At 33.1% G+C, this 25227-nt stretch overlaps 1 protein-coding gene and 2 non-coding genes across 3 annotated transcripts; 1 reads left to right on the forward strand and 2 right to left on the reverse strand.

Moving 5' to 3' along the window:
- Positions 1-1078: 1078 nt before the first annotated feature.
- Positions 1079-21519, reverse strand: LOC100142059 (zinc finger MYM-type protein 2). Its single transcript, XM_064355740.1, has 11 exons — positions 21311-21519; positions 12130-12279; positions 11768-12020; positions 8794-9457; positions 8591-8739; positions 4643-4735; positions 4436-4587; positions 3974-4387; positions 1459-1567; positions 1313-1409; positions 1079-1268 (listed from the first exon to the last, which is right to left on the reverse strand). The coding sequence occupies exons 2-11, from the start codon at positions 12274-12276 to the stop codon at positions 1109-1111; spliced, it is 2238 nt and encodes a 745-aa protein (XP_064211810.1). The 5' UTR covers positions 12277-12279; positions 21311-21519; the 3' UTR covers positions 1079-1108.
- Mir6016 (microRNA mir-6016) lies at positions 12042-12116 on the reverse strand. The gene has a single exon (NR_129353.1). It is a non-coding gene; the product is annotated as a microRNA mir-6016 (primary transcript).
- On the forward strand, positions 12053-12110 carry Mir6016b (microRNA mir-6016b). Its single transcript, NR_161899.1, has one exon. It is a non-coding gene; the product is annotated as a microRNA mir-6016b (primary transcript).
- Positions 21520-25227: the final 3708 nt, after the last annotated feature.

A 25227-nucleotide genomic window follows, 5' to 3' on the forward strand; every position in this document is an offset into this window, starting at 1 on the left:
GCAACATACATTGACAATAATATTTCCCAAAAGTGGTTTAAATTTTGCACCACCATGCCGCTAGAGTAAAAATATTGGTGGTACAAAATTTAAACCAGCGTGCCGGAAAAGTTATGGGACACTCTGTATGATTACAAATATTTTCCTGAACTGTATTTTAGAATATAAATTCTTTGTTCGCGGCATCAAATATCAATATCAAAAGTCCAACAAGAAGACCCTTGTATATAAGATTTAGCCAGATGACGCAATTGTCTAAGTTTAAATAAAGTTTAAAAATAGTGAAGGATAAATGGCATTAATTAAATAATATCAGTTTAAGTAAAAAATAAATAAAGTATTAAAATACACACGATACAAATAAACAACAGACATAAACATTTTTTTCTTCTTCTTTATTAGGCATTTGATTGAGGTAAATAATAGTATCATGTGGACATTGAATTCATAGTTAGGCTTTATACGTTTTTAACTTACCTATACGAAAATCAATCAAGTTGAAGAGTCAAACAATGAAGTTTCAAAATGTGATATTTAATTAGAACGGTACATTTGTTCCCTCAGTTTTCAATCACAAAGGAAAAAAGCCTACTCTAATTATTATAAATTTGAATGCATGGTATATTAAAAGACAAGTGTCATTGCCGTCTTGAGTTCGAGACGGCAATGCAAGTGTTATAAGACCAGTCTTAAAGCACGAACGCAAGTTTGAAAAACGAGTGGCGTAGCCACGAGTTATTTTAAATAATGAGTTCTTTAAGACCTTATGAAGCGAGGTTTTTTTTGTAGGTGCTATTTTTTATAATATTGTAAAATAAACACAATTTGTTTTCGGCTAGAATCCAAGCAGCACCACTTCGTGGTAAAAATAGTAAACGCATAGATCCGTCATGTGGTCATGTGATGAAAAATCGAAATATGAATTAACCAAAGAACGATCTTCAGCTAAGAAGTTTTGTACATTATTTGTGCTTTAGATCTTTCACAGCGATTAGTTTTATTAAAGCCTTCAACTTCGTTTCGGGCTTCAATATGTTAGACTCTATCCACAGAAAGAATAAAAATAATAGCGAATGAGTTGAAGATAAGTCTTTATTGCTGCTTTAAATTAAGCAAAGACATCACTCAATTCTTTAATAGTTTTCATGAGATTGAGACATTTCTCAATCCTTGCGTACGACAAAGACCTTGTGTTAAACCAAACTCTATTTCCCATTCCCTGGCTTTCCAAGTAGAAACACTGATCGTTCAATTTTTTACGAGAAGGGCTGTAAGACGTAATCACAAGGAGCTTACACATATTTTGTCTCACCATCGATTCAAGTAGAATTGGCACAAACGCATCAGACATCTCGTTGGATTTGTTACATCTCGCTGTAAAATAAAAGTCTGATTCTGCTTCTTACAACCTAAAAATTATATTTACAAACAAGGTTTTAACAAATAGAAATTCTAAACCGTTTTGAACACAATATGTGATCATCACAGTACCACGGCTGTTTTTCTTCTGGTTTGAAAACTGGCTACTTATTTGTCGGAAGGAAAGTCCCATGTGTTGGTCAACTGTCTAGAACCAATACAAATGAAAAAAAAAAAAACTTAATTTCGGTAAACTTTTAAAAAAACTATACAGGATGTACATACCATGTTGGCATTATCTGCTCGTGATGCCTTTCTGATACTCGTGCTCCGCACTCGTTCCAGAAACACATCACTAACAGGTAATGAACAACTTTTTTTTACTTGTATAATAAAGTACCATGTTTAATGAAACACGTACCCTATACATTTTTGCAATTCTGTTGTCTTATCATTTTCAGATAGTTTTAAACAAAAATTTACCCAATAACTGCGTTTCTGGCTGAAAATCGCTCAACAACACAAAAAATAATAAAACTATTGTCTTAATTTGGTGTTAATTAATTTCGTTTATACCATACAACAAAAACAAAGGAATTTTAATTCAAAAATGTCAATTTCGACCATGTTTTTGTTTGCTTGGTGATAATTTTAAAAAATAGCTTTTTTACTTCCAAAATGTGCTTAAACACTAAAAAAAAGAAACATAATTTTTGACATAAGGCGGCTCCCGAAAACTGTCAAAATGATGTGTTTATACTTTTGTACATATCTCAAAAAATGGACTACGGAGCAGTACCAAACAAAAAGCAAAATGATTAGAAATCAATTTCACACAAAACTTGGTCTCCTGATCTGAGACTTGGGTGATAAACACAAGATACTGCACAGATCGGACAAAAATACACAATTCATGCACAACATCATTGTAAATATGCATGCAAAAATTGAACTCAACACTAGCAATAGCGAGGAAAAAACAACCTTTAGAAAAGTTTCTTTGGGAACGAGATTTTTTTGAAATTACCGCCAGTTGGAGGCGCCACAATGGTTTCCGGTTGAAAATTGTTGTCGATTCTGAGATAAGTATAAAAGTAAAAAAAGTGTAAGAACAGATATTTTTTTGATTTGGCAGTTTGATTTTGACAGTTCTCGGAGGCCGCCTTGATTCTAATGTTTCTAATTATATACTAAAATTTCAACAGAATTGAGTGATTTTTCAAAACAAGATTACTATTTTTGAGCTAATTTATTGATTTTTGGCTCATTTATTACAGCCCTACATAACTTGCTGTGTCTACCATAAACCAATAAAAACTTCCCTAAAACCGTAGTCATAATTTTGGTCATTGTTAGGGATCTTAAGCAAAGTTCTATTTAAGATCCCTTAGTGTAAACGGTGACTGTAAAAATTAACGATGACAAACAAATAATAACTGCGGATTTGGGGAAGTTTCTATTGGTTTATGGTAGACACAGCCACTTATGTAAGACTCACCGGCTCCATAATAAAATGTATCTACATCCCGTCTAGGCATTTCGTAAAAAATGCATTGAAACAGTGATCCCATAATTCCGTGCATTGTTATGTGTAGTATATCAACTTCTGTCGTCAAATGTTAAGAGTATCAAGTGTATCAAGTTACTAATGAGCTGTCAACAATGACAATTTTTAGACGCAAGAACAACGAAACATGAACTAACTAAACCAATAAAGAAAAACGCAACTAACAAAAGCTCGACAGAAAGAATACATCAAAACACTATTTTGAAAAAAAGCTTGCTTACATAATAATTAAAAAAATCAAAAGTTTTGACAAAAATAACAATCTGCCTAGCTTAATCTGGACATTTTCGTTTATTTTTAACAAATTTTGCGAAATATGTTTCTAAACAAAAAATTATGTAATGACTCAGTATTCTCCGGTAATTTTTCAGTATGTTATTTTAGCAAAATATCACCCAAAATTCATGGTTTAAAAACTAAGTTTTTTGTTTTTGTTTCTATTTCTGATAAACAATTCAAGACCGAACTAATCGTTTTTATCAGCCAGTTTCAAGTTCGAAAAAAAATTCTTGTGATTTCTTCATGATTTTCTCCAATTCCTTTAATTTTCTCTGATTTTCCCTTTTTTTAATGATTTCTCATGATTTACTCTGATTTCCCCAATTTTGTAAACAGTGGTTAAACCCTCGGGTTTTTATAGAATTTTTGTTAATGTTATAATTAGGAAAAACTTTTAATTCCACCTTCAAAACTCAGATACATTTTAGAATACTATGCAACAATAAAATGGTAAATATACAAAAGCCCGGTTTATATCAAATGACCATAACTATCAAAACTAGTACAACTTCCCTCTATGAAGTAATAAAAACTTTGTTTATCTAACTTTCTAGTTTTATTAAAGACTTTTTTGTCGTCAAAGAAATTAGATTATTTCAAAAACTAAGGTAATTCGACTAATAGAATAAGGTGCTTCAAAAATGACCTACAATCTCGAATGGTGATGAAAAAACATTCACAAAAATTTATTCAATTTTTTTAAACAACTTATTTTTTAATTTTTATATATATTTAAGGGTCAATTTGCTTGAACATGTTACAACTTACCGATAATTTCAAATGTTTGGTGAAGAGATAGATCAAAGTGTGGACTAAAACATCAGGGTTGTGGTCGCCGAATTGTTTCGTCTCCCATAATAAATCCTCTTGAATTTTGGTTCCCACCAAACAGTGAGGAATTTCAATAGTTACAATCTTTTCGAAACACTTTTGAAATTTTTGAAAACGTGGGTCGTAAAAAATATTCTCATCGCTACCGTTGTTTAATAAATATCTCTGGATTCCTAAACATAGGGAATACATCGTATCAGCAGCGAATTTATTTCCATCCGGTCTTTCAGTTTCTCTCACAAATTGAGCCAAAGCATCGCATAACTGTTTCGAGTTCATTTCAATCGCCATTTTATCGCTTTTAATTTCAGTAACTAACCAGTAGTTAAACAGTTTGATGGCAAATTCGGACTGGAAGAAAAACTGTTATTTTTATCATCCAGTGAGGAAAAAACAAACTTCTGAAAGGTAACACTCGAATGAGGGCTTGGAGCGAACTTCCTCAGGCTTTAAATTATCACTATTAGACGCAGTTTTAGTTTCGATTTTATCACGGTTAATTTCCTTCGATTTGCTAGGTGGCTCCTTCACATGATTTTTAATGCTTGCATCTGAAACATGAAAATGGCAAAGCTGATCTAAAGTCCTCTATCCATAAATATATACCACTTTGTTTCCTTCCGGCACGATTTTTAAGTTCTTGAAGCCTTTTCTTTACACTAGTTAGTTCATCTAAATTATTGTTTAAATTCAAGGTTTCTGCAAATCGAAATAAACATAAAACATTAACGATAAAACGATGTTTTTGGGTAAGAGTTTGTTCCTGGATTTCAAGAAAATAGGATACAAAGAATATAACAATAGATAAACAGAATGTGTCTGTGAATGACTTGATGTCTTCATACCAAAAAATCTATTCTTACATTCATCATAAACTGCTACATTGATTGCTTAAGACAATTTCATTAACAAACAATAGCCTTATTAACATCATTTTAAGCGATCCAATTTTAATTTTTCGGTTTATTTTCAACGATATTTTTTGAAATAATTATTAGTTTAACAAGCTTAAACCCTTAAAAAGGTAAAAAATATATCATTACTTTCCAGATTTTCGACATAGCTTGGTAATCAGTATTTGATGCGATTTTAGTGAAATCTCGAGAAAGGAGGAAGTAGAAGTCGTGTATGGCTCATTAAAGTACAGTGTACTTTAATAATTTTTTTGTAATTAGCCGCCATTTTGATGCTTCAATGGGCATATTAAAGTAGGCAACGTCATCAAGTGGGATGTCATAGTAGCATTATTGGAGGAACATTTTACGAAAATTTTTAGGTTGGTAGGAAACAAATTCGCGAACGTATTTTTGTCAATTTCACAAATTTCAAGAGGCGTTCTTGTAAGATTAACTATTTTATAATACCGATTTCCATTTTTGACCAAATTTAGATAAAATAAGAAATTTAAATCAATTTATCACTTTCAAAATTGAAACATTACCAATCGTCACAAAATCCCTAAATCCCTTAAAGTAACAATTTTTGTTTAAAAACGGCAAAAAGGAGACAAATTACAAAAAATAGTATAAAAAACTCGTTTCATAAGACCTTAAAGCACTCGTTCTTTCTAAGAACTCGTGCCTAATGCCTCGTTTTTAATACTTGAATTCGTGCTTTAAGAATGGTCTTATAAAACTTGTTTTTTAATATAGTATAGGGACATTTAGTTTTCAAGAGTTTCATCGAAAATGCGTGGAATACACATACAATCGATTTAATCATCATTTCGTCTTATTTATTATTTATTACCGTCACCAACTGACATAAAATTCACTAGACATTTTTTTTAATTAAAATAAGAAAAAAGTATAAAAATAGCATAACATACTCAATTTATAAAAGTTTTGGTGCACTCACACCCCTTATAAAACTTGTTCTTAATATACTATTTTGAACTAATTTATTAATTTTTCACTAAATTTCGCAAAAGTAACAGATTTTTTGTCTTGCAAACGTGCTGTATTTTTAATCCGTTTTCCTAATTTACCAAGTGAGTCTTGTCCTGGTTTGGTAAAATCTCACTCAATAACTGAATTCAAAAACGGACATGCTTAAACGCTCAAAAAAGCAAGAACAACACCATTTTAGACCCACTCTTTACAAAAGTTTGAATATAATTATTGTATTTCTACTTCTTACTTGTTGTTAATAGTAGTGTTACTTATGACCATATTTTGTGACTTTTGGGTCCAGTTTAGCAAAATCTCTCGATGAATGTGAGGAAATTCCGAACACCCAGTTAGTGACTTTATAGCTTAGTTTTGACAAAATTTCTCGAAAAAATTGTTCAATAAAAATAATGTTAATGATAAACCAATTGAGAAAATGTACTTATATGTTTTTGATATTCCGCGAAATATTGGCTGTTAACTGTTAAAAAAAAACATCTCTTCTGACAAAATTGGATGATTGTGGCTGATTTTGCCATTTTTTTGAAGTAACTTCATTGCGTTTTGGCCTGAAAAATTTACTCAATGTTATTTTTGCCATAATTTATCTTGAGGCTTAGATAAAAATAACACAGTCTCCCACATCACTAAATAATTTATCGATTGATTTTGCCACAATTCCTCGATAAAGTTGCGTTTCTAGAAAAAAAAACATAGGCAAAAGCTCAAACAAAAACTTTCCTAATAACTAATTAATAATTTTCAATTTTCAAAAACAATATTTATGTCAAAAACTATGGCAAATATGTCCTTAAACCGAATAACCGAATAAGTCAAAAATCGTGGTTAATGTTTATTTATGTTTGACGAAATTTCGCGAAATAATTGCGTTTCTGGTTGACAAATTCTTAAATGATGAAATAATGGTAAAAAATATAATTTTTCGGCTAATATTACACAATATTTTGAGAAATATTTGCGTTTCTTGGTAAAAAGCATGCTAAAATGTAAAGCATGTGTTACACATGTGATGAAATTTATCGAAAAAGACATCGATTTTTGTCCTATAGTTAAAATGTTTCAGTTGATTCGATTAGATTTAAGAAGAGGAAAAATTGTAATTTCTACTTTATACAATTTAACTCATAGTTTAATTGACGGTCCGTATTTATTAAGTCAATTAAATATTCTTGTAACAAGTGATGCCACACGAAAAAAACGTTTTTTTGAAATTACTAATGTCAGAACAAATAAAGGCAGAAAAGCACCTATGTACATAATGTGTAATTATTTTAATTTAATTGCCGAAGTGTGTGACAAAAACTGCGATAACAATAAATTTATTATTAGGTGTTTTGAAATAGTATATTATTAAACGAGTTTTATAAGACGTTTCACGAATGGTTTTGGAGCACGACGGAGTAGTGCTCCAATAGAATGAGTACCATAATTAAGTCTTATAAAACGAGTGTATTATACTATTTTTATACTTTCTATTTTTGTTGTTTGTTTTGTTAAGTTTAACTTATCAAAATCTGTTCAAACTATTTCCTCTTAATTTTGTTAATTATTCGGGTTTTATCAATAAACAACTTGACGCTGCCGACAGCTCACACACTAAATTACAGTGATGAGTTGATGACCAATGAGTAATGACACCCAGCCCAGCACTGCCAATACAACTCCTAAAAATTTACTAAAAGAAGTTGCATAAAAGTGTACTTTGTGAAACTACTCGGCACACTTCTTATGGGAATTTAAGGACCACTCAAATTGAGTAATTTCTATATCAAATAATGCGTCTTAAAAAAGAAGAAAAATTATTTTTATTTTTTACACTAGTTTTTTAGTTTTTGTATAATATACATTTTGTCTGTAATTGGATGTATGTCTGTTGGCCAATAAATGGTATTATTATCATTATTATTACTAATGCCAAGTTTAGTCAAAAAATTCCTGTTTGTTGTTGGTGTTGCAATTTTTATGACACTATGATAGTTCATTACGTTTCAGGCTAAAACACTTCCTTTAAACATTAACATAAAGCATTCCAAAACTAATATGGTGTTTTGCAAAAAATGTTGAGAAAAATTTGAACCTTTATTATTACACTGAAACTTTACTACTGACATTATTTTTGATGAAATGCAAAAGTCATTCTTGGCCAAATTTAGAGATTCTTCGCGGTTTATTTTGCAAATTGCATTTCTAGCTAAAAAGGCTAAAACGCTCTAAAAAGACAAAAATTATAATATTCTATCTAAATTGATTTTTCGACCTGAGTCCAGTTCCACCAAAATTATTTACAACTTTGCACTCTGCGCTGTGCACTTTGTATAAATTGCAAACTCTTTTGCAATCGTTTTAATCGACTGCAAATTTTATAAAACAAAGTATTTTTGCAAAGTCTATTTTACAAAGTGTGTAACACAATACTGTAGTTGGTGGAACGTAAAAGTGTTTGGCAAAGGGCTTACCGCAAAGTTGCAAAGTCGTTGGTGGAATAGGGCCTTGGTTTAAAAAAAATCGCGTTTATTTGAAACACTGAGCTTATGACCTACGTTACGACCTAGTTTTTACAAATATAAATTGGGCAATTGAAAGAGAAATAAATATTTGTTCAAATACAGACAAAACATCGTTTAGTGGTTCTGATTATACTTACTTTGCAAATAATGGAGCACAATTTGGTTACTTGTTGTACATTTGAATTCAACCAAACATTGTAAAGTGCAAAAGTTGGCAATACTAAAGTCTGCCATAGGAAAACTAAATTTTTGAATCGTACCTACGTGGCATTGGTCACAGCTACCACTGAAATTTATTAATCGAATAAAATCGATTAAAAACCAAATTTTCTCAACTTACAAAACTAAATTTTGACCAAAATCTAAACACCCCAAGCTACAATAAACCCCAAATTTACCATTCCCTTTGTATACCCTTATAATGTCAAACATCTTTTTGAACAGTGAACAACAGTCACAAGGGACTTGGGATTTCTGCTGGTCTATAAACAACTTGCTACAAACATTTGAACAAAATAATTGAAATCCTGGATAAACGAAAATCGTAAGTTTCTTCATACACTTGAGAGGAAGATATTTGCCACAATAACCACAAGGCCTTGCATCAGTCCCAAATTGGCGACAAAAATACGTCAAACACAGTTGGTCACAAAAGTAGCTCATTTCAAAATCCGAAGATTCAAATTTGATACAAGAATCAGACAGTTTGGCACAAATCTTGCATTTTTGAATGCGGTTGTTCTTCGTAAGGGCCACATATCTGTCCTGGCATTGCTGACTGCAGAAAAAATCACCACTCGCTGCATCGTAATCCGTTTTTCGGGGGCAATTCTGCAGGCAATAAGCACATTTTCGGAACGTTTTCTGAAACTTGTTCAAACAAACGGGGCCACAGAATTGTCGTAGATCCTCGCCAAATGACACACAATATGTCCCAAGAGCTTCAAAAGTTACTATTGTGCCACATGCGAAGCAAAACGCGCCAAATTGGCATTGAAACTCAACTGAAAAAACTCAAAGTAAAAATTAAGATAATTAAAACGTGGTCAAGTGTTCAATTGAATCAGGGCCGCACCAATAAAGAATAATAATTAGTAAAAAGAAAAAAAATAATGCATTTCATTTAAAAAATATTTATTGTTGCTTTCTCTCAAATTTATTTCTAATGCGTGTTTTTAATTTTTTTAAGAAGTTTAGTAACAGATTGCCTGACTAAAAATTATCCGCGCTTGTAAAATGAAAAACTAAAATCATTCGACAATTTTTCCTTTTATCTTTAAAATTTCGCGTTTTCAACAAAAAAGTTTCCAAAAAGTATAACTCAAAAATAAGTTGCATTAGAGCGCAAAAATTAGTAAAAATAACACAATTTTTAACTCAGTTTGTTGATATTTTGGAAAATTCTTGACAATTTTTTTCTGAGTAATGGCGTTTTAGGATGAAAAACGACCTACTACCTAAAACATAATCTGCTAAAACATCATTTTCGATCCAGTCAAGCCGGTTTTTAAAATTTCGCAAACCTGCAGTTTTATCTCAATAATGCATATGCATACCCGGTGGGCAACCTTATCGCACACCTAAGAAAATCACGATTTCTAATTAAATAAAAGAATATTGCATTTTACATGCCTGACTGTACGTTCGAAAGGTATCTCCCCTAATTTTTTGGTAATTTTTCACTTGCAGATAAAAATAATAATCAAAAAAAGTAATTTTCGACCAAAAAGTTAAATTATACATTTTATACTAAACCACGCGTATTCACCTCAGATAATTGTTTACGAAATTAGGGAAGAAAAATACCAATCATATTTTGAATTAAACGCACTTTTACATTTTAACTTTAAAAATTATTTTTATTTATAAGTTGCTACTTGTGGCGTCGTAAATATACATGACAATGTAAACTGTAATCGGGGTAAGATTGTAAAAGATTTCGTTGGGATATTTCAATGCAGGCATCAGTTTAATTGCAAAACTGTAAATAAGGGGCTTCAAAAAGGTCGGCTACTGGTAACTGATCCCTTTGTTGGCAAATTATACCATCTTCTAATAAATCAAGCGTCTGGTTTGCGTCTAAATAAAAAACACCGATTATTTCACCAACCAAGTAAAAATTTATAATTCAGACACCAGCGTTCGATGGGCTAGCAGGTAAGGATTCATTTGGTCTAAAAACTTTGTAGTTAAATTAACAGTTAGTGCCCAAAAACTCACAAAACTTTATTTATTAACAAAAAAATTTAATAAAAATCAAGAATGGTCCTTATCAATGTACAGACTGGTGTGTAAAATTTCAGGATTTTTATTTCATTAGAAGTCGCGATTTTCTTGGGTGCGCGATAAGGTTGCCCACCCAGTATAATTATATCCGTCAGATCCAGAATGTTCTCCATTCACTGATTTCAACCACCTCGGGAAGTTTACATAAAGAGACCTCACACATAATGTTAGCCATTGTATAAGAAACAGATGTAGCTTTAATATACTCAGTCTCATAAAAATTGCAACACCAAGAAGGAATAGAAATTTTTTGATGAAACTTAGCACAAATATTAGACTGTTAGCAGGTATTAAATGATTAAAATTTGAACGTTTTTAATGAAGTGGTAAAGGAATTTTTATCACTTAAACTCTTTTACCAGCAAGTGTTGTTCTTCCATTTTTTTGCGTTTCTGACAATTTTTGAAGTGATTTTTTTTTAATTCAGTTAGTTATAAGTATTGTGAGAACGAAAATATGCATAGAGTACGATAAATACGAAATTACCAACAATTAAACAAAAAGAAGCACAATTTTTGGGAAGCGACTAGGTGTTTTTTCATTTAGAGAAATTGCTATTTGTTGAATAGAAATTCAAGTACCATTATGCGATGTTATTAGTCATTGATTAGAGAAGGTTCAGGACAAAGCTGAAGACGAAGCAGACTGAAAAAAACAAATGAAATCCAAAATGGTCATCTTCGGATTATGGCAATAATTCAAGTACAAGAAAATTTTCTGACCAATGGTTGAGTTCGAAGGTCGTTGTACTTTACTTCTGACTGTTTACCATCGAATTAGGTCATTTGGACTGTTTTTTATTCATGCTATGATGACTAAAAATTCAGTCAGAGAAAATAGTACTAGGTTCTATAAGAAAATTATATGCCGAAGAAGTACATTACATTTACCATAGTTTTGCAAAAACCGTCGTGAATTGAATTAGTACGTTAGGTTTTCAAAAATAAGGAGCGCGGCCCTAATTCGAACACACGTTTGAGCACACTGACCACGTTTTTACTAAAACTTGTCATTTCAAAGTCACATACGCAAACACAACTCGTTACAGAACTCCTTCATGTGCCAAGTTATGTTGTAATTTTGATCTATGATGCAGTTACAGACGCTACAGCAACGTTTGATAGAGCCAACTTTGGTTGCGGATGGATTTACGACAGGAATGGTTTGTCGCCAATTCAAATGATATTTGGGATTTGTCCGTTTAAAGTTCTCCAAACAGTTTTCGAAACACAAATAGTGAACGACTGAACCTCTTCTGACTTCGTAACGAACGACCCGTTTCTTGAAACAGTGCAGAATCATGTCGTAAAAGTAGGAGGACTTGTGGGCGTGGCATTGCCGAATAACCACGACCACATGTTCTTCTACTCTTGCGCCATCTGGAACTTACGACTCGACATTGGCAACACACTTGTAAGTCCCAAGAACTATATTTGGATATTATGAAGGTGTCACTGGGAATTGGTACGTAGCATTGCAACGTGTAGTTATATAAATACAATTCTTCCGGTTTTGGTATGATGTTTCTTGTACCCATGTTCTGTAATAAATTTAATTAAGGACACTTGATGTTACAAACAACGTATAGATATTACTTGGAATTCTATTGGTTTGTTCAAGAAAAAAACGTATGATTAAGTTCATTAGCTGTTTCAAAACTATACAAACGCCAACGTCGCATTTTCTCTCAAAATTAGTTGTTAAATTATTCGCACACTTCAAGGAAATAATAGCTAATGTAATTTATAGTTACAATGAAATTTTTAAAATAATAACTATTTTACAATTTTATTTAAGAAAATAATTTGGTAAAATGCGACGTTGGCATTTTTATAGTTTTGGAACAGCTAATAGAAGTAACAGAATCTCCGAAGAGAGAAAGAGATGTTCTTCCCTTTCTCTTGATTCAAACAGTTCCAAACTTGTTTCAAACTATGAGCTCTCTAGAACCTAAACCGTTTGTTCAAGATCGGACTCACACAGGTGATTCAAAACTGCCAGACTAACTCTCGAATGGTAATACAAAAAGTTCAGTTAAGCATGAAAATGAAGTAATTTTTTGTTCTATGCAACTTGATTTTTAATCTTTAATATACCGTTCAGTTAAGCATGAAAATGAAGTAATTTTTTTTTCTATGCAACTTGATTTTTAATCTTTAATATATTTTTTTAACTCGTTTTACTTAGCAACATCAACATTATAATTGTTAAGCTTTTGTGTGCAATGATGTCTTTAATTTTTAAATTAAATGGTAAATGGCATAAGCACACACTTTGGCGTGAATGCGTTGATGACCAAAACGCGTCTCGGGCGAGTCCATTTAAAAAAGCTCACTTGGAGCAGTTGCAGGTGAACTGCAATGCTGACAGAGGAATTTATATCATTAACAAGCAATTGTCTCTTAAACAATCCACTAACTCATTTTGTTACACCCCTACTCGCCGTCCCCTCTTTACCCAAAAGATGGTCCGAAACTTTTAAATTATCCTGTATACTGATTCAAATTTTATTCGTAAATACAATCAAAGATCGAGTAAAAATGACACATTTTTTTAAGTACACCTGAAAAGTTAATTTCATCTCAACCGTCCAATAATTCTTGATAACATTATTTAATGTACTCGCATTATTCAGAATTTTAACAAATAACGGATCTCAACAAATAAAACATTTTTTTTATTTGTAATTTTTCAGTAAAAGTTTCGACAAATTATACTTAAAATTTGGAAAAGATCACATAGTCTAAGAACCGAATTAGGGTCGTCCTGGACCCATCTGCTTACCGCTTGAAACTTATTTTTAATCAAATATAATATTCAAAGGAATGTATCGCGAATGTGTTGCCTAAATAATATGCTCAAGACATTGATTAAGAGGGCTAAAAAAAAGTCGAATTTTAGACATTTTCTTCAGTATTTTTCAAATACGGGAACTGCTTTATACAGAATGTAAGCGAAATAAGTACATTAATTTGAACCAGTGGTAGAACTAATCAAGACGAACACTTTTTCTATGTATCATTTCTTGAAAATCACATTTTTTAAAATAATTTTCCCCCCGACAAATTAACGAGCCTTTTATGAGATGCTCCAACAAAGAAAAGTAATAATAAATAATAGTCGCAACCAACGGTAACCGATTCATACGGTAATCTTGTCGACTAGGTAACTTGACCAACTTTGCTTCCAGTGGCGTGTAAGAAAATTATGTAAGCTATTAAAATAATTTTAACTCAAAAACTAAAATGTTTTGAAAAAAAAGTTATTTGGAAAAAATTATTGGTCTTAAGTCGTGTCACAGTGCTTGAGGTGGAAGGACGTGTTTCACATTGCGACCGAGTCAAACATAATCTAAAAGAGACTGTTCGATACGTTTTTTGTGGCTCCGAAAAATTTTCATTTTTCGTGTTCTTTACGGCCCCAGGGTCTTCGTATCTTGAGAGGGCACCTTGTGCAGGGGCCATAATCGTTTGCACCCACTCGTGACTTGGTGGAGCGCTTACAAGCGTCGGTTTTGTGATTCCGAGTATCAGGAGCACATAAGTTGTAATAGTAAATAAATTGCCCCGGCACTTCCACCAAATTTCGCTTTTCGTGACTTGGCCGGGTATAAATTGTCGCATTAAATTCCTTTTTTTTGCGTTTGTGTCCTCTTTGGGCATAGGCCGTCAGAGGTTTTGCAACGATGGGGCACACTAGCCAGAGGGCGAGGGGGAGTAATGGGGCTACCGATGGGCAAGTGCAGGGGGCTAGATATAGGGATTCTATGGCGCCACAAGTAACCAAAGCGGCCGGGGATTTAATAGAGTTTGTTTGCAATGAGAAGCATAAGATTTTAAGAACGCTATTGAGTTCATAATGGCTAGTCTTGAAAAGGCTTTCAGGAGGTGTTAATATAAAATGAGCATCTTAAGGGTAAGTTGTCGGTTTATGAAGGATAGGCTGTAGTAGCTGGTCAGAATAGAGGCGGCTGTGGCGGCAGGCAAAGATGGATTGGTAGTCGGTGGAGAGGCTAAAAAGCCTTCTGAGAGAAGTGGCGCCGGCGCTGAAGGGCGTCCGTGTGCAAAGTTTGCGAACTCTTAAGGATGGGGTAGTTTTGCAGACTCTCAGCAAGGCAGAAGTTGAGGCTGTCGAGAAGTGTACTAAGCTTGAAGCACTTGGGTTTTCAACTGACAGGGTAATGGGTAGGAAACTGAGATGCTTAGTGTATGATGTTCCAAGAGAAATGACAGACGAGGATCTTCTTACTGAGTTGTATGCTAAAAACTGCGATATGGAAAATGGTAAGTTTATTGAGTGTACAAAAATTGTGAACCTCAGAAAGGTGCTTGAGCCTAAGGACGACATCAGGGTAGAAACGAATCAGGGAAACGAATTGGTAGGAAATGGATTGGAGGAGGGAGAATATATCTAGGGTTTTATTGCCTTAAGGTTAGAGAGCACCATCAGGTTCTCTGTTGTTTCCGATGTTTGGAGTTTGATCATATGGTTAGAGATTGTAAGAAATCAAAGATATGTATTAAACGTGTGGATGAGAGGCATCTGGTTACGGACTGCTGAGGGGGGACGCGTGGTTTGCAGGAAAAACGGGAAGGATGCCTCTGGACATCGAACGATGCTGGAGTTGTCCCATGTTCGTGGAGGCACAGAGGAAGATGTTGAATCGAGGCCTTAATAGCTAAATGGTGTCAGGTTAATTGTAATAGGGGTGAAAGAGCGATGAATGATCTGGGTGTGTATATGATTGAGGAAAAAGTTAGTGTGTGCCTAATACAAGAATCGTATGAATGGAAACAGAATGTAAGGGGAATGCCACCTCATTTTCGAGCGGTCTCTAGTAAGAAAGCGGCGAATAGAAGTATAGAAGTCATGGAGAATTTAGAAGGGAATGGGCTGTGTGTGCTTGGCTAAAAGGTGGCTTCGGTGAATCCGTGGTATGCTCGCTCTATTGTGTATATGGTGAAGGTATAGAGGATAAGGCTACATACCTTGAAACGCTTTTGTGTCACAGCAAAGGGGAGCGACTGGGACAAAATGAAAAAATCGTTCGCCGGGAGGGCCCTGGAGGAGATGATTTTAAAAGAGGGGATCGTCGTTCTATACGGACCCCTAGTGAAGAATACACGTACTCTGGTGCCGGTTGTCAGAGTGATATCGATGTTACTCTGTGTACTAGTGTGTTCTCGAGAATGGTGCGTAAATGGTGTGTGAGGAAGGAAATTAGTTGCAGTGACCGCAACCTAACTGAATTCGAGTTAGGATGTGATGAGGATCAGGGTTGTGGGTCTCCTCCCAGAAAGTGGATGGTGCGTGAGTGATTGGCCGAAGTTTAATGCATGTTTCTTGAATGAGGAGCTAGAAGTTGAGAATGAGTTTTCTTGCCTTGATGCTGAGAGTATGACTGAGCGAATGAGTAAAATGGTGCGGCGTGCGGGAGATAGGTCATTTGGTGTGAGTCAGGGATTTTCGAGCAGAAAGGTACGATGGTGGAATGAAGAGCTGGAGGGTCTTCGAGACAGATGTAGACGCTTGAGAAAAGAATTTCAACGGCTTCGAAGACATAATGCAGAGGGACAGGATGCAGCAAGGGCACAGTATATTGAAGAATGGAACGTGTATAATAATGAAATAAGGATAGCCAGGGAGGACTGGAGAAGGTTTGTGTACAGGGAAATGAGGATCCATGGGGTGGGGTTTATAAGATAATAAGGGGTAGGAAGAATAGAATTTGTATTGGAGCGGTAAGGAAGGATAACTGGGAAGTGACGGTTGGGTGGGAGGAAACGGCAAGCGCTATGTTGAACGAGTTTTTTTCTCCAGATGAGGAGGTGGGGCATGAGGTAGAGTTTGTATGGGATCAAGGGCGACATTGTCAAGCGCGTTCGACGGTGTGAATAGTTTTGGCTGGGCATGTATGAAGGATATATAATGACAGGACAAGGTAGTATAAATGCATGGTTGTATGATGACGATTGTCAGAGGTTTCTGGATGTGACTGTGGGGCCCCCCGTGAAGACTGGAAGCATGTTTTGGTTGAATGTGTGCTGTATGATGATTTAAGGGTTTTGGAAGGAATGAGATTACTTGTAGAAAATGATGAGGAGGAGAATGGTGTGAGAGAAATTGTGCTGAATGAGGATAGGTTCAAAGCGTATGTCGAGTTTGCAAGAAATCAACTAGGGATTTGGATGGAACTCCGCCCTCACCAGAGGGGAGCCATGAACTGAAGCTTGGCTCAATCTCAATTTATATTTATTGCACAATTTGGCTCTAGGTGAAATCGCAGCGTGTGTTCTTTTAAAGTTTAAAGTTACTGCGATATGCGCTTGAAGTGCCGCGTATTTCCCCTTGTACTCGTAGTATTGCCAAATTTTCTCAGTTTTCTTTGTTCAAAACTAAAAGTTGTGTATTTGCGTTCAAAACTACATTCATTGAACAACCTTTTGCAAAAAAATTAAGTTTCTACTTTTACCCACGAGGAAGATATGACGATGTAAATGAAATATTTGACCAATTTTACGTTTTTCAAGAATTTCTACAAAAACGTTTTTTTCATGATGAAGGCGACTCCAAATCGGGTCGCTGTTGCATAGTAGCAACGAATGCCATTACTAGATTTTGGCCGGTCGTAAGTTAATTCGAAATTAAGGCTATATCGAAAACCCTCTGTATACAGTGTGTTCCAATATTAAAAAAAAACACTAAAGTTATACTTTTTTAACTGGAACAGCCTAAATTTTTTTGCATTTTTGAATATACCTTTTCACACTAATGTTTTCAAGCGAAATTATTATTAGTCCATTTTGCTATAGTTTTTTAATAATTTGATTTTTTGACAAAAATACGCTTTTGTTAATTTATTACATGAAAACTTGCGACCGGTTTATAGAAGCGTCATTAATTTAATCCGCAATTAAATGCATGATTAACTGATCACGTAACCAAATTGAAACAATTTGGTTGTTCCATTCGCGTTGTTAAGTTTTATCAACGAATTAAAATTTAACGGAACTTAGAAAAGTAGGACTTTCACCATTTTAAAGAAGACAGTTGAAATCTAGTATAAGATATATTGTTTTAACTTACTGAAATCAAGAATATATGAAAATGTCTGTTGCTAGTTGAATAACTTAAAAATTTTAAATGAAGCACCCCATTTTCTAGAATTCTTGGTTTTTGTGTAATAAATTTAAAATGATCAAAATTATCAGTATTAAAAGCTACGTCCAAAAATGCAATAAAATTTAGGGTGGTCCATTTGGAAAATCCAACTTAAGTGTTTTTTTAATATTGGGACAGTTCTGTATACTCTGCATAATTTTAAACTTATACAGCAAAAACGCAGCTAAAATCTAAAAGAAAAAAAAACTCAAAATCTCTAATAAGTTATGGGCCTTTTTTGGATCGTGGAGATAACCCGTATATTTATTTTAATTTGTTTTTCGTAGCAACCGTCTTAATTGTTATTGGGTACAAATTAAATGCACAGTATTTTATTTAAACAACAAGTATTTTTGATCAGTAAAAATAATAAATGCACAGTAAAAATAGTAAATGCACAGTAAAAATAATAAATGCTCAGTAAAAATAATAATTGCACAGTAAAAATAATAAATGCACAGTAAAAATAATAATTGCACAGTAAAAATAATAAATGCACAGTAAAAATGATAGATGCAAAGTAAAAATAATACATGCACAGTAAATAATAGCATCTCAAAATTAGAGAGTGTAGAATTCCACATTTCGAGTTTTACGTTTTCGAGTTTAATCGTTTATGGGGTATGTTTTGATTTTAGTTCGCTAGGGCAACGCCCCAGCCTGCAAGCTAGCTACTGAGCGTTTATAATTTAAACGGTGTAAACTGAAACTAGATACTGTGCATATACTGGGCAAATTTTAATAAAATACTGTGCGTGGTTTACTTGTCATTTCAATTATTTACTGTGCAAAAATGAATTAAATACTTAAATTAAAATTATTATTTTTACTGTGCAAAAATTAATTAAATACTGATCATTTATTATTTTTTACTGTTCAAAATCGAATTTATTACTGATCGCTTTATTACTACCCATTGTTATTCTTATGTTTGCAATGATGACAAATTCGCGAGTTTATTAAATGTTTAGTACACTAATTGGTGATTTTTCCAACAGGTATCTGTTTAATGTAGTAAGATCTGCGTTTCCGTAATGTACACTAAAAGGTGTCCCCCTGACAATAAAAATTGAACTGTTTTAAGATTTTCGATTTTTTTGTTTATTTTCTGAAATGTTTAGAGTGGCTCGTTTTTAAAAAATCACCTGTACGCTATCTAAGTCATAAGATTAAACAGGATGCTCAAAAACCGGCGCACCAACTCAGTGGTACGTTGTTGAGAAGCATGTGTAGATTACGAAAAAAATCTTGAAAAAAATCATAAAGTCATATTTTGAAAAATGTGGAACTACAAACTTAACTTTTTCAGTTTTCATTATTTTTTAATATCCCTATGTTTCACATTAAATAATCTAACACAATGAATAATAATTATTTTACTAAAAAAAATTAAATTCATCAAAAAATCACAATTTGTAGATGTGCCAACATTGGGAATTACTTTTTAGGAAACCATTTTTTTTTAGAAACCATTTAGACACATGATAATTTTGATGCTTGCAATCTGGGTTTGAAAACATAAGGAATTAGGAAAATTATTTGCTGACTTGGAGCCGGACCTGTCCAGTCAACAACAGCAAGCCATCGCCGCATTTTGTCGAATTATTTGTAAATAAGATTGATAAAATTGTAAAATAGTTATTAATGATTAAATCTTCCATTGAAAGTAAAAATTACATTAGCTATTACATATGATTTGAAATACATGAATAATTTACAACAGCTAATTTTGAGAAAAAATGCGACGTTATCTTTTTTATACAGGGTGCTCAAAACTGACGCACCAACGCAGTGGTACGTTATTGAGAAGCAAGTGCACATTACGGGAAAATTGTTGAAAAAATTCCTAAAGTCATATTTTAAAAAATCTGGAGCTACAAACTCATTGTATTAACTTCTTTAGTTTTCATTATTTTTTAATGTTTTTTTGTTTCACAGTAGGTAATCGTTCTCTAACAAAACGATGAATAATTATTTTTACATTTTCTATCAGACTTCAGTAGTTTTTTTAATTTAAAAAATTTAAAATTCATCAAAAAAATCACATTGTGTAGATGTGTCAACACTAGGAATTATTTCCTAGGAAACCGTTTCAAAAATAATTTATTTCTATTGTTGATCAAATTCTATTGCGAACACGACTGTTAGACAACGTTGCCACATATCATTTATTTAAAATCCATTATTTATCAATAACTTTAATACAAAGAATTTTTTTACTATTTTTACCTTTATATGTAACCATTACTCTATTACACACCATTGAGTTGGTGCGTCAATTTTTGAGCACGCTGTAGATTTGAAACAGCTAACACTTTAATATCCTTTATCAGTTATCTCTACCCAAGAGATGGTCGAGCGCTTTTGAATCATCCTGTATAGTGACCGTCCTACAAAGCGATCAAAAAGTCCTTCTATCAAATAGGCGTATCTCTTGAGAACGTGTGTCCAGTCTTGTGTATTAGTTCAGCCTGCTATCAAAATTTAAACTGAAATTACCTCAAACGTAAACTATTAGATGCCGTGAATTCATGACATTCTTCCTTTGACATTTGGCTTGAGTTCTGCAGGCATACGTCCTGATACGTCCTTTAATTTCTAAGCTTACTTCATAGAAGGACTTTTTGATCGCTTTGTATGTAAGATACATTGTAGCCTTTTCAGATTTTCATCGTGAATACAGCCAAAGAACGAGTAAAACTATCACACAAAAATTTTCTAAAATCAGCTGAAATAATATATTAAGTATCAAGAAGGGTAAGATTTTACCGATCGAAGACAATAATTGTTTGGAGGAGGAGCTTAGCGACAAGATCGGTAATCCTTAACGTTCGTGATGCTTATGACATTTTTTTAAATTTATTAAATGTCAACATGATTGTCAAGGCAGCAGGTTATATTGCCAACGCCTTGGACGTAGCAACTAGTAAACAGCATGTACTGTCTTGGAAGTAGGCGTGGTAGACAATCAAATATATCCCATTTCATTTCATAGTAGAATTTTTTTGACAGCGCACAAATTGTGAGTTTTTGTTTAAGAAATGAACTCTGTTAAGCTAAATCCCAGCGACAAATTTTGAGCCAAAAAGACCCACTATAAACTCCAAAAAAAAGCAAATGCGTTGTTGCAAAAGTCTACAATGAACTGACATGGGATTTAAAGCTCAATCGTGCAAAAAGTTAATTTCGTCTCGGCCGTCGAATAAAACTAATAATTCATGATAACATATTATCAACTTCACAGAATTTGAGGTTAGTCACTTGGTTTCCAAGACAATTGCAATGCATCGAATTGTCTTAAAATCAAAATACTGAATTTTTGTATGTAATTTAACGAATTTACTATAAATTAATTGCCTAAAGTTTGTAAGATTGAAGCATTAACGGTAAACAAAACTGTATAAACTTACCGGTTTTATGGTTAGGCACGTAACAAACAGAAACAAGAGATAAAAACAAAATTCTGAATATGATGTTAATTAATTAATTATTTAAGAAACACTCTCAAAAAATAAACTGAAACTGGTAAACAGAACAATAGCAACAGCTTCCGGCACTTCCTAGTTATTCCTAGAATTGTTTAATGGTTTAAAGCTTTGGTGTTTGGTGGCGTTGTGTTGCAAATCTGTGGTAACAACTAAGCGTAATAGTGCTGTACCGAGTACTGTAACGCCTGAATTAAATTAATAATAAAATTTGTTCCTTGAACATCAAGAAAAAACTAGACATGACAGACAAATGTAATGTGTATTTTAGTGATCACTGATCAGTGATTAAAAAGAAAACAAAATCAGTTCTACTAATTTTCTCTTAGTAATAAAAAAAAAAATTTTTATAAACTAGAATATCAGTATTCGCTAAAGGGACCTTAAATGGTAAGTAATTTTTATCACAATATTACACTGAGGTAAATATCAATCACATTTAGATTTTGGCCGTGTTGAATAAAAAATTAATCGCTTTTGAAGAACAATTCATGCAGCAGTCTACTTTAGAAAAGGCACGATACTATACTAGCATAATTTTCAGTGATAATCTGATAATAAAGATTTACATAAAATATAGGTGTATGTTGTTTGTCCTGCCGGATGTGCAGAAAGCCAAAATTGAAGACAAACGTTTATTGATAACGTCACTTTCAATGTTCACGAATGATGACACTGCCGGGATTGGACTGGATACAGGTGCCGGGAGTTTAGACACAGCCTTAATATTAATTAATAACGCTGTGTTCCCGACAGCACCATGAACATTGAAAGTGACATCATCAACAATCGGGATTTGTCTTCAATCTCGGCTTTCTGCACATCCTGTGCAACAAACAACAATATTAACCGGTGCACAAAACTATTTTTCTATGTAAATAATTAATTTTCACAGAAAATTGTGCTGTAAAAGCGTGTCTTTGCTAAAGTACAACTAGTGTTGTTCCATTTTCAATTTTTGATACTGAATTTAGGGCGTAATTAAATCTTGACCTAAACTTATAGGTGAGGCTGAGATTATTGTTTGGCCTGTTACATGATGTCGGATGTATTTAAAATTGGAAAAAAACTGATAGTTTTTTGGAGGTAAGAAATACTTGAAGGACGTTGATGACATCACTTTCAATTAAAACGTGCCTTACGTATCCAGAACTTCGCAAAGGTTTGTTCTTCGTAATAATTAAGGGACCTTTCCATTTCCGACATAATGTAACAGGCCGAACAGGCCGAGATTTCGGCCTGAACTTGGATCACGATCCAGGATTTGTTTATGCTCTAAATTCAATATAGAAAATTTAAAAATAAAATAACTCTAGTAACAGTAGGTACAGTCCGAAAATTGATAGTTTAACGAATGCAGAAAATTAAAGATGTGTGCTCCTATCCCAAAAAAACGCTGCAATAATGCTTCGGTAAAAATTCTTCGTTTGAACATTTTGCCGACTACAAATGGCCGAAAAAATGAAAATGAAATTGATTTCACAATAAAAAATTTTTTAAAAAAATGTTCGACTGAAAACCAATTATTTTTGTACCAACTGTTAGGTTATCCCATAGATTATAGATATTTATAGTGCCTGCTGCGAACAGGTTCAAATCGGATACTCAGCAAATTTTTACCCCTTACGATCCAAGGTATGACGTCATCGTCAATCTTTTTTTCACTTATAAAAACTCATGATTACCAAATACGGCATTCTATTCGACAGAAAAGCCGAAAAAATTTGCTGGATTAGATTTTGGCGACTTGAAATTTTGAGTAATTTTTGAATGAAAGTGTGCTATTGGTCGAAATATTAATGAATGAAATAGTCTATCTGAAATTTAGATTAATTGTTGAATGAAAGTATGCTATTGGTGGAAATATTAATAAATGAAATAGTCATTGTAAATATGGTAGAACCGCAGGTCTCATTGTGAGACCTTATTTTATTAATTAGAAAAATGTCGATTAAATCATAAACTTGAATGAAACCTTTATGAGGATTTTTTCCAAGTTGAAAATAGTCTTCTTGAATAAATGGATTTTCACCATATTCAAATGGATTACAGTTGTTTCATCCCAACTATCTGGGTTATCTCATAGAACAAGAGAGAGGGAGAAACGGATCTCTCTGTCTACCCCTCGTTTCATAGAAATATGCCTCGTTTTTAGCGAAAGCGCTACCTAATTTTGAGAGAACGAAGTAACTCGATAATAGCGGGAAATTCAAACAGGACATTTTATTTATTTTCCAAATTTAAAAGATTATAAATGTTAAATGTTTCTGTACTTATGCACTGTTACGAGACATTTTAATAAAAAAGCATCTGTAACAGTTCCAGTAGCACAAAAACATATAACATCGTTTAAAAAAATGAAACAAAGTCCTTCCAATAAAAATTTATTTAGAAAAAATAATAACGTGCTGGAATGTATAGGCAAAATTAATTCAACTCGAATTGTTCTTTATAAACATACTCAGATGTAGTAATGTATATAAATACATTATCCAAATATACACAATGATCCAGAAAAACTGAGTATGTTGGTATCTGATTAAATAATTCAATTGTTAACTGCAAGTGTACACTATTTATATCCTTTAAAATTTAATTTCATATTGCTCACAGACACAGTATTTCGGGATCAGTCTGTATAAATACGTCAGTTTTGTTGGCCTCAATTTTTTAAAAAAGAAAGAAAAAGCTTGTCTAACCGTAAAAAATTGCTGATTTGTTGTTGGGTTGAGGGTGGATTTTGAAATTGGGAGCCTTTGATTTTAAGCCAATTTGATTTAAACAAACAATACTTAAATTTGACTTGCAAAGGTCAAAACCAACATTACATATGTTTATGTTTAGGCTTCATCTCCCAGTCGCTAGCCACTCCTTTAACATTTTAAATAGCGCCTCCTACATTTTGAATTATTACTAGAAGGAAAAAAAAATTAGAAATAAGGGAAAAACTAATCTAATTGTAGAGCAAACACATAATAGTAGATTGGTTTTTGAGTTAGGGGTGGTTTTAAAAAGTGGGGGGTACAATTAAAGTTCTAATTAAGGGGATGATGTAACCTAAAACAAAGATTATGCTAGTTTTGGACTCTTGCATTCCAAGACGAATCTATATGTTCTTTATTTAAATTAAATTGCCTTAAAATCAAAGTCTACTAGGTACTACGTCCAAAAATAAAGTTACCCCTAACTCAAAAACTCTCCATAAGCTATATTTTAGCTAATAAATATCGAAGTTTTTTAATATGAACAAAATAGCAATACGTATTTGGACCAAACTGGCTCCAGAGGAGAAATGGCATATTTTCGACTAAGGGTTGGTATACAAACATTTTCTCACCCAAGAACCTCCTTAAAGTGTGGCACTATATTTTTGGAATAGCCTTGTATATTACAATTTTCATTGTCCCGTAATTATAATCTTCTCCAAGTCACACAAACATGCATATAAATCCATATGAAATTCAAAAGTGTAATCTCGTGACGTATTTGCGCGCCGTCTGCTGATTGGCTAAAAGTTACTCTACTAACCATGTCTGCTAACCATGTGTCTTAATATCTTAAAGTTGGTATGAAGTGTTTTGTTGGTTGCATCGGTTAAGCACTTTTTTGGGTAAGTCGGTTCGAAGAGGTTAAAGCAAGTAATGCAACAAAAACATTCAATTGTCCAGCTGGAGTAGGATACTTTTACTTTGGTTGCGTGTGGGACCAAGAAGCGGCCATCGTCAGGCATGCACTTTATAGCCCAAATTAAACAAATCGGTGGAAAAAATTTCAAAAGCTAGTAACTCGCTTATGGTTAGTTCTACAACAAAAATGTAAGGACCATTTTGTAGGAAATTGTA

The sequence above is a fragment of the Tribolium castaneum genome, chromosome 3 (genome assembly GCF_031307605.1).
Source record: "Tribolium castaneum strain GA2 chromosome 3, icTriCast1.1, whole genome shotgun sequence".
NCBI classification, from domain to species: domain Eukaryota; kingdom Metazoa; phylum Arthropoda; class Insecta; order Coleoptera; family Tenebrionidae; genus Tribolium; species Tribolium castaneum.

What these genes read in the sequence shown, in the direction of transcription:
- LOC100142059 (XM_064355740.1), bottom strand. Translation starts at nt 12,276, where the DNA reads ATGGGTACAAGAAACATCATACCAAAACCGGAAGAATTGTATTTATAT. An exon ending in TGTGTTGCCAATGTCGAGTC is followed by an intron (nt 12,021 to 12,129) that starts GTAAGTTCCAGA and finishes CACTGTTTCAAG; the next exon opens with AAACGGGTCGTTCGTTACGA. An exon ending in TGCCGGAAGGAAACAAAGTG is followed by an intron (nt 4,588 to 4,642) that starts GTATATATTTAT and finishes TTCATGTTTCAG; the next exon opens with ATGCAAGCATTAAAAATCAT.